The sequence below is a fragment of the Megalops cyprinoides genome, chromosome 19 (assembly GCF_013368585.1).
Source record: "Megalops cyprinoides isolate fMegCyp1 chromosome 19, fMegCyp1.pri, whole genome shotgun sequence".
Lineage (NCBI taxonomy): Eukaryota > Metazoa > Chordata > Actinopteri > Elopiformes > Megalopidae > Megalops > Megalops cyprinoides.
Window position 1 is genome coordinate 29,001,440 of NC_050601.1, and position 10,556 is coordinate 29,011,995.

Consider the following 10,556-nt stretch of genomic DNA (forward strand, 5'->3'; position numbering starts at 1 on the left):
AGGCACCTCATGGTAATTGGAGCATTCTGGAAGAGGGTGTGTTTCTCTCTTCCTCGCTGTCATGGTCTGGCTTCGGGCTTAGCTCTCTGGCTGATGCTCATCCAGCATCTTTCCTTTGTTAAGTGAATTCTTCTCCCGGAAGATATACTTCTCCAATGGAAAGGAGCTTGCATTGTGTCTCTGCCGTTCTCTCCAAAGCAAGAAATGTCTAAATCCATCCCCTTCTCCTGCCATATTTACTCCTTTACTCCTTGCTTTCGAAGACATCAAATTCATGGAAGTTACTGTTCACTCCAAACCTAAAAATCCCTTTCATTAAAATACTACCCACAGGTATAATTAAAATTTAGTGCTAAATCATTTTTGTTTTGCTGGAGATGTAATAATGGGTCAGTTTTTCAGGGTGAGATCAGGGTGTGCTTGCCTGTGTATTTAATGGATGACATCCTGTGAAAAGGTTGCTCAGGTGATGAGTGACATTCTGTTGAGAGGGTCATCCAGGTGTAGTGGTCATTCGGACAAGGGGTAGAGGGCCATTGCACGGAGACGTGTTGTGATCCTTTCTTTTGCTTTTTCGTATATCCCACTGTTCATTAGAGGCCACCTACCTTATCGGTTTACTTTCTGTCATTATCGTTGCATGTTGATCATTTTTGAACCCTCCCAAACATGTTTTGGGCATACTTTACACAATGTTCTAAAGCCTTCATGGAGTATTTATGATGCCATCATTCATCAACTTGTGTGTGAATTGTGGTCAAAGGGTTAACCTTAGTGACATCATGAGTTATGTCCTATTTTTGTATTGAATTTTGCATAACATGCTATGACATCCTTTATAAAGCATTGTATTTTCTTACAAGTGATGCAGAAAGGTGTTATGTCCTGTGGGTTAATGTGTAATGTATGCTTCATGAGGGCTTTAGGAATATGTAGGGGGTCAAACACAAATTTATGTTGATTGCCTAGATGAGAGGTGAGGTAGGGTGCATTTGCTGTTGACACCGCTGCCCTAAACACCCACCCACACACACACTTCCCCCCAGCAGCCCCCACTCCACAGCCTTAGTCAGTCCAGCCATGAAAAGGAGACCGTTGGATTCCTCTGCACTACAGTCATGCTGACGCATCATCTTCTTTGGTAACACAGTACTGCAGTCTTATGCATCACGACTTCACTCCATAAAGACCCAATGTATACATACAGGGATACATGTTTCCTCTTTGTCAGTCAGCTTTTTTGAATGGGAAAGGACAGCTCTGATATTCAGTTCAACATTTCCCCTGCTTGGGAGTATTTATTACATTCTAAACAAATCTCTCCCTCTCTCTGTAGCATACTCCTCGCCAGCCTCCACAGCTCCCCACAGGTTTGTCAGCATCGGATCACGGGACAACTTTCTGAACATCCCCCAGCAGACACAGGTGAGAACCCACCCACAACTCACATCCTATTTTAGGAAGTCACTGGCTGTGCTGCTTCAGTACTCAGCTTCAGCATAATTTAGTCCTCAGCTTCAGTATAGCTCACCCTTAAGTACCTGCATAGTTCAGCCCTCAGCCCCTGTGTAGTTCAGCCCTCAGCCCCTGTGTAGTTCAGCCTTCAGCCCCTGCATAGTTCAGCCCTCAACTTCTGTGTAGTTCAGCCTACAGCTTCTGCGTGGTTCAGCCCTCAACTTCTGTGTAGTTCAGCCCTCAGCTTCTGTGTAGTTCAGCCCTCAGCTTCTGCATAGTTCAGCATGTGGCAGTGTGTGATGGTGAATGCCTTTAAGATAAAACAATAGCAATCACAGTTAATTAAGCACATTAAAGGGTAGGATGACCCTTTCCTCTGTGTAGTGGGTGCCTGTAGATTCCACAGTAGCTGGATAAATGTTTGACATGTTTAGCCTTTATTTTAGCCACACTGCTTGCTGTAGTTCCAGACTACCTCCCCTTTTGAAAGTTCCATACACAGGGCTATTTCTGTACAGCAGAGTATAACCGTGCCTTGGAGTGACCCTGTTTCAACAACAGCTCACCTGGAGCTGGCTGTAAGTGGACACAGGCTTATAGGCAAGGCCACCTAAGAGTGCACCTTGGGACACATTACCAGAAACAGGAATGAAGCTCCGCCCTTGACCTCTGATTGCACAAGCTAGCATCCATTAAAATATGTCGTACCCTTCTGTCTTTTCCTTCTCTTCTCCGGTTCCTCAGTCTTTATTTCCATTCTTTTCACCCTGATCGCAGCCATGGGGTAACCTCCCTGTCTTCATTCTTTGTCTCCTCAGTCCCTTCTCCTGTACTCCTCCTCCCATCTCTCTACCAGCATCTCACTTTTTGGCAGTGAGGCCCTGCAGTCAGTCTACTCCCTGGCTACTGCAGCTCAGTGCTTGTGTGGCTCAGTGCTGTGGTGTATTGTCTCCATCATCTACTGCAGTTTTCTTATTAAGGGCTTACCACACTGCCCAAAGCCAGAGCCAGAGCCAGAGCCAGAGCAGCCACATGCAAGCAATCTAAAGTCCTCTACTGCCCTCCTGCTTTCTCACTCTATATCTCTCTCTCTCTCTCCCTCTCTTCCCTCTCTCACTCTCCCTCTTACTTATTCTCTCTCGTTCTGTATTTCTATCTCTCTCTCTGTCTCTCTCTCCCCCCCTCACTCTTTTCTCACTCAGTCTCTCTGCCCCTTGCCCCCCCCCCCGCCCCTGCTTTTTGAACAAGTCTGTCACATCCCAAACTAGCAGCTAACTACAGAGCCACACACATGTATGCATGCTCATGCACACATGCGCATACTCATACACACATACGCATGCTGACTCACATACTGTATATGCATAACCATACACATATACACATACTCATAAACACATACAAATACTCATACAAACGTATGCATACTCACACTCACATACACATGCTCATCCACGCATACGCATATTCATACATACATGCACGTGGAAGCATGGGAGACTGTATGGTCCAGCCCTTCCACCATAACTGTGCCTAGCAATACAGTATTGAACAACTTCAAAAGTTGTGTTAAGGTGTCCTCTGCTGGCTTGGGAAACGCACTGCAGGCAGGAGGGAACAGAGGGAGGGGATAGGGGAGAGGGGGAAAGAGGGGAGGAGAAAAAGAGAGAAGAAAAGAGAGAGAGAGAGAAAGAGGGAGACAGAGAGAGTGCAAAAGGGGGAGAGATTGACAGAGAGAGAATAGACGAGAGAGAGGATAGAAGGGAAGAGAGAGAAAGAGTTTAAGCTCTATGCGCCTCTGGGGAGTCACGTCCCAACTGTCTCGTTGCCCACAGCAACCAGACATGATGTCATAGCCATTTGAACTTAGACTTGAAGCCTGGGGGGGGGGGGGGGGGGGGGGTGATCACCAATGCCAAGGATTACATTGAGAAGGGGAGAGAGGGAGGACCAACAAAGCCAGGAGACTGCTGGGAGAGATATGTGGGGGGAGGGGACTTTTCTGGGGAACCTAGAAAAGTCAAATGAAACAAAAGGTGCTACCCAGGGGCTGTGGAGTCTCCAAGGCATGACTCCCAGGATACTCAGCCATGCCAGCATGCCTAGAGTGTCCTCTCTGCCGTCTGCTCAGGATACACACTGCACTCCTCCAATAGGCAAATTACATGAGGAAATTCTCACCTTCAGCTAAACAAAATCATTATAACTTCATCTCACTGACTTTTCTCCCAAGCAACTTTGAATCAACAGTTCCAGCATAGTATGAGCACATAAAGCAGCCATTTTGGTGGATGTCCACATATGAAATGACAAATTAGTAAAATGCGTAAGCCAAGGTTGATACACAGAAAAATGACTGGCTTGGCTTCTCTCCCTGTCTGCGACCAAAACCAGAATTGGCAACTTTCTGAAAGATGTCATGAAAAGCATTTAAAATGAAATATATATATAAGTATTTGCCACATCTATACCTGAAATTTGTTTGCAAACGTAAAGGAGGAAGTACCTGGTTTTGGTGCTGATATAACTAATAATAATCTTAATCTGTCATCTTTCATACATTTGAGCACTTCAAAGTGAAATCCCAAATGAAATTGAAATATAATGTAATATACTGTTGTTCAGCCCCAGAATATATTTGTAATATAATTGAAATATATTAATACACATAAAAAATATATTGCAAAAAACTGAAATTGCAATAATGTGGATCTCTGTGCTGTGGTGGGGCCAAAGTCTGAAACTTCTCCAACATGTTGTTTTAACTGAGAAATTAATTTGGTTTATTTTAGTTCATTTAATTAAAATAAGTTTAAATGAAACTTCTTTAGGAGCAGTGTGATAATTTCTGTTTTCAAAATTCCAGTATGCAGTGGACAATTTACAATAGCTTCTTACTATGAAAATGTATTGTTATGGAATAGTACAATTCATTTTAATAATTAACAGTTTTTTAACAACTTGCTTATTTTTTGCAGTCATGGTTCCTCTGACAAGACCTGTCTGAAACAAGAAAGTAGAATTCTTTGATTGAAATTGGGAATTTTAAAGCATGAAGAAAACAAACTTCCAGGAAACTGCCCTCCAGCTCCACTAACTTGGATAAAAAAACAGGAAATCTCAGCACAATATATGATCTTTTCAAAGAAGCTGAGCTCTATAAACCCCTAGAGCCACAGAAGAACACTCATTTTGAGAACATTGTGTGATTCAGAGGAGGATGAGGAAGACAGAGGAATCACCTCTTACAGAACGTAGCAGAAAACCCAAGGAAAATAACCTTACTTTTTTTTTGGAATGACGCATTGTGCAATGGCTGAGAAATCTATCTATTGGTGCAACAGGAAAAAATCATTACTTAGCTTTTAACATTAAATTGCAGTAATGTATGGAATTACAAATCTTAGACATGTTAACACACCGTCTTTCAGTAAGTCCATTATTGACACATCACACAGTACTTTCTGACTTTGAACATTATGAGTAAAGAATCCATTGCTTGCAATTCTCCCAAGCACATTTGGTTGAAGTGAATTTTATGTACATGTAATGTACACATCCATTTTCACTCCATTCACAATCTCTGTATGATCATGCTGTCATGTAACAGATGCAATATTGATTGGTCTCTGTGTATCTCTACAGAGATGATTTGTCAAATTTGGTTCACACTGCCATAAAAAGATAGGCTGACATTTTTATAACAAGGCTCCTACATATGAATTACATACACCTTCAGAAGCATATCATATCATAAATACAAATTATTATTACAACTGTCATAGTCTGACATGGTATGTGCTATGTCAGCATCATGCCATTATCCATGTCATGTGACATTACCATAACTTACCAAATCGCAATGTTATGGTAATATCACTTCAGTATCACTTCAATATCAATATCACATCAGTACACTGACAGGACGCCCCAAGACAATTTACGCCAGTTGAATGAAGCATTTTATTTACATAATACTGTTTTTTTTCTTCACTTACAAGGATGTTAATGCCATTCTCATGTAGGATTCTTCTTTCCCATCTTGACCCAATTTATAGTCAGTGACTAAGTCATATGACGAAGGATTTGTACAAAAATCCAACAGGCACAACCTCAGTGTTTCTGTATGTGTAGCCATGGCACACTATACAAACTGTGTGTATGTGAAGGAAATCCCTCTGTCCTTCTGTCCTGGATGCCACACAGTCCCACCCAACCCCAGGCATCAGCAGCCTCACACACCTGATTATTTTCAATTTTGTTTCTTCTGCACCTTCACTGACAAATTGTGTTTTCGTTTATCTTTGTTGTTATTTGGGTTCATTTGGTTCACTTCCCTTTCGATTTAGTTTCCTTTAGTTTCACAGGATGGCATCTTTCTCAAAATCCACAAAAAAATGCATGCCTTTAGTTTTTCAACTCACCATAGAGACTTTCATCTTAGATTCTTCCCATAAGCGAAAGGGTTCTTGCAGCACCCCCTAGGAGTGCCTGTGAGGGGAGAAAAGCACACAGCTGTGAGGTGTAGGCTATTGGCTCCAGGATAGTTGGTTGAGGCTGTGACCACAGAGTTAATTTGTTAAGAATTTGCTGAGATCCTGACAGACCATTGAGGCTCATAAGACTATGTTGCAATTCTCTCCCTCCTCCCTGGAGTTCTAATGTTTACATTTCCACATGTCCTCGTTCCAATAACCAGGGGCCTTATTGTTTTGGAGCAAAGATCTTGTGTTTTTTGGCAGTATTTGGGAGGAGGGCCCCCAGGAGAGTTAGGACAAGTAGTCTTTAGGTGGTCTGGCAATACACACAACTAACACAGCCCACCAGCCAACCCACCCCACACACCCAGCTACCCCCTCGCTGCAGTTAAAACTGAGACTGAGCCAGGAGCCAGCCCCCTCCCCTACCTAACCCCACCCCCACCGCCACCCCGCCATCTTCCCCACCCCAAAAATCAAACAGTTATGCCCACAACAACAGATCACAATCTCCCAATATCTATACACTATGGCACAGTACCCCAGCACAACAGACATAAGCAAGAAACTGCAACACCCAGCAGAGCGTAGTGATATAAATGAGAAACTACAACACCCAGCAGAGCTTTCTGATATAAACGAGAAACTGCAACACCCAGCAAAGCTGAATGATACACAGGTTGAGCATTTACATATAGTACAGCATTTACAACAGTCACCTCCATTCACAATAAAGGGAAACCTCGATTTTGGTGATCAAAAGATCATTTATTCTGCATTAACGTGAAATGAGTTTTGAACACAAGACACTTTGGTTAGGAGACATTTAAAAGGAAACAAATCAAACCACTGACCTCACAAAATAACTTGACTGCCAAGCTGTGGGTTTCATTGCAGGGACATGCTGCTGCCAGAGGTCAGCATACTCAACCACACAGAGCGCTTGTCTGGCTAAAGACGGATAATGATGTATCTGGGGATTTCACCTATGGAAGTGCCTCTTTATTCCCATTATGCAATGTATTAAACATGAATTCAGGTTCTTTTCATATATAAGCTACACTATATGGACAAAAGTATTCAGACGCCTGACCATTACAGTGTAATGACATTGTATTCAAATACATATACTTTAATATGGAGTTAGTCCCCCTTTTGCAGCTATAACAGCTTCTACTCTTCTTGAAAGGCTTTCCACAAGATTTTGGAGTGTTTCTGTGGGAATTTGCGCCCATTCATTCTGTAGAGCATTTATGAGGTCAGGCACTGATGTTGGACAAGAAGGCCTGGCTCGCAATCTCCGTTCCAGTTCATCCCAAAGGTGCTCGATGGGCTTGTCACTAATCAGGTCAGGGCTCTGTGCGGGCCAGTCAAGTTCTTCCACACCAAACTCATCAAACCATGTCTTTATAGTCCTTGCTTTGTGCACTGGGGCACAGTCATGTTAGAATAGAAAAGGGCCTTCCCCAAACTGTTGCCACAAAGTTGGAAGCATAGCATTGTCCAAAATGTCTTGGTATGCTGAAGCATTAAGATTGCCCTTCACTGGAGATAAGAGGCCTAGCCCAAACCCTGAAAAACAGCCCCATACCATTATCCCTCCTCCACCAAACTTCACAGTTGGCACAATGCAGTCAGGCAGGTAACATTCTCCCGGCATCCGCCAAACCCAGACTCACCCATCTGACTGCCAAACAGAGAAGCGTGATTTGTCACTCCACAGAACACGTTTCCACTGCTCCACAGTCCAGTGTCGGTTTGCTTTACACCACTCCATCCGACGCTTGGCATTGGACTTGGTGATGTGAGGCTTGCATGCAACTGCTCGGCCATGGAAACCCATTCCATGAAGCTCCCGCCGCACAGTTTTTGTGCTTACAATAATGCCAGTGGAAGTTCGGAACTCTTCAGCCATGGAATCAGCAGAGCGTTGGCGACTTTTACACACCATGCGCCTTAGCAGTCGTTGACCCCGCTCTGTGATTTTATGTGGTCTTCCGCTTCGTGGCTGAGTTGCTGTTGTTCCTAAACGCTTCCACTTTCTAACAATATCACTTACAGTTGACCATGGAATATCCAGCAGGGATGAAATTTCACGAACCGTCTTATTGCAAAGGTGGCATCCTATCACAGTACCACGCTTGAAGTCACTGAGCTCTTCAGAACGACCCATTTTGTATCACAAATGTTTGCAAATGGAGACTGCATGGCTAGGTGCTTGATTTTATACACCTGTGGCAATAGGTCTGATTGAAACACCTGAATTCAATAATTAACAGGTGTGGCCAAATACTTTTGTCCATATTGTGTATATTAGTGACATATTATGGCTGGGTCAGCCAGTGACAGATCACTACAAGAGACTGCAAACATCTTTATATATACTTAATTTGCAATATAAGCTGTATGGCAGTCTAGTTATTTTATGAAGTCTTGGTCTTGTTTTGTCAGTGATACACTTTAACCAGCATATCAATACAAATGTATCTATAAATCAGCTGATAATATTAAAAGTACAAGTTAAATTAAAAGTACAACATCCAGCATTCTGAGGAAGACTCCACTGCAACAAGAAATAAGGTTCTATGGGTGAAAGTGACAATAAGAGTTGAGGAAAAAGACACAGGCTACTTTGTTTTCTTTGTTGTTTTGTTTATTTCTGGATGGAAAGTGTTGTTATTGCAAAATAATGTATGTGGATTGAACCAAGTGCAAAGCAGTGGGTGGATTATTTTGTTTGTCTATATTAGAGAGTGTTAAAAGCTTAAAGTTAAAAAAAGAAAAGGCTATTTTTGTGTAGTCCACAAGCTCCAGGACTCTAAATATGAGGGCAGAGAAAAAATGCCAGTCTTTTTAAGTTTTGGGGATGTTTTTAATGTTATTTTTTCTCTCTTTTTTAGCTATTTTAATTGTAATATTGTTAAAATTTGGGAGTGCTGAAGGAACAATTTTACAAAACATCAGAAAAAATTATATATTACAATATGAAACTGGTGCTTTTATGATATAAAGTGCATTCAAACTCTATTATACATAAATAATAATAAACAAAATTAAGTGTTACCATACAGCACATTTTAGGAAAATGCATTATTCCTCTATTTCTTTCTTTGTATTTAGTAAGGGGGGAGGGGTTCATTTTACCCAAGGTTGTGACAAAAGGCATTTTTCTTCAACCTTTTCATAATAGCAGAGCCTTAAGGTTCTGACCTTAGGTATCCACACAGAGTGATTCAAACAAGGCATGAATTCAACATGAAAGAGTAGATCATTCTTAAAAATGAAACATGAATTCATTCCACTCGGAGCAATCCCAGAGTTCAGTGGGACAAGCTGTCTCCATGACAACTCCCTGGGAAACCAGAGTGGTGTAGGATAGGATGCATCAAAAAATGGAAATGTACTGTTACATGGAAATGTAATTCCACTGATTGCACCACAGAAAGAAGATGAGAAGAGAAGCAACTTAAGAGGAAGGGAGATGTACTGTGAACTCTTGTTTGGTAGATTTAGTAGATTTGGTAAGTGAGTTGACTCCTGCCTCAGAGCAAGCAAAGAAATACAGATACCTTTTCAATGAGTGGACTAGAAGTACCCCAAAAAACTTACAAACGTGGGGACAAAAGTGACCCCACCCCAGCAGGTCACCAGTATAAATTACTCTAAATAGCAGTTTTGTGATGTAGCATAGGTTTGAGGTGTTTAAAGGTGTCTAAAGTGCCTTTTGTTCACAGATTCCGTGTTGTACTGAGAATGTCCTTCTCAAAAAATCCCCCTCCCTTTCTAACTTCTCAAACAAGCCCCCCTCTTCCAGCTTCTGTATCTCCTTGTTATTCTTCTTCTAGCTTCTCCAAGCCATATATGTAGTACTAAAAAAGTGTGATTTAGTTCTTTTTATTGTTAAATGATACAGAAAAACAGAAAAGGAAAAAAAAACTTTTCTTTCTTGCTTTCCCTCCTCCTGTTTCTCTCGTCATTTTCCTCTTGAGCACTGCTGTAGCCTGTAGCTGCGTCTGTCTCTCCCTGTCCCCCTTCCCTCAAAAGAAAGCTTTTTAAAAATATCTTTGTCTGAGCAAAATGCAGTTAGCTCATTATGTTACTCTCATCTGTATGCTTCACAATTTATACCATACTGAGCTCCTCAGCTTCTCCCTCCAATGGCTAATGTAAGTATACCAGCTCTACTACTGGGCTCTTGGGGGGTGGTGTGGTGGGGATATATGAGGCTGGGTGGGTTTCATGTGTATGTTGGGAGGGGGGATAAAGTAGATGTAGGAATTCAATTTTGGTCTAGGGACAGTGGGCCACTGGGGCAAAGTAGGAGAGTTTGTGATTTTTGTTATATATTTATTATTTTTTTTATGGAATTTGGTTTTGCTTTGAAGTTTTTGTTGTTGTTGTTGTGTATTGTTTAAGTTGGCAGCAAGAATTTCTGGACAGTAAATAAAATGCACTTTTCTAGTGATTGCACAAGACCAGCAATTTTAACAAATGAAAACTGAACTTTCTCTAAGCAGCTTATAACTGACCAGCATCACCCAAGGTTGAACATAATAGCTCCTAGTCAAAGAAATAAATAATTATTTCACCACACAATTAAACAAATTCAATGCACAGACATAA

General features: G+C 41.7%; 1 protein-coding gene across 11 annotated transcripts in view; it reads left to right on the top strand.

The window, feature by feature from the left end:
• Positions 1-7,042, top strand: part of LOC118793959 (nuclear factor 1 X-type-like) — a 156,756-nt gene extending 149,714 nt beyond the window's left edge. For 10 of the 11 annotated variants that reach the window (XM_036552064.1, XM_036552066.1, XM_036552063.1 and 7 more), the window contains 2 exons: positions 1,337-1,425; positions 4,434-7,042. In XM_036552064.1, coding sequence (XP_036407957.1) covers positions 1,337-1,425; positions 4,434-4,448 — 104 coding nt within the window. In that variant the 3' untranslated portion in view covers positions 4,449-7,042. Of the gene's footprint in view, positions 1-1,336; positions 1,426-4,433 lie in introns of those variants that run through there. The other variant, XR_005005714.1, reaches the window with a different exon arrangement.
• The last annotated feature ends 3,514 nt before the right edge of the window (positions 7,043-10,556 follow it).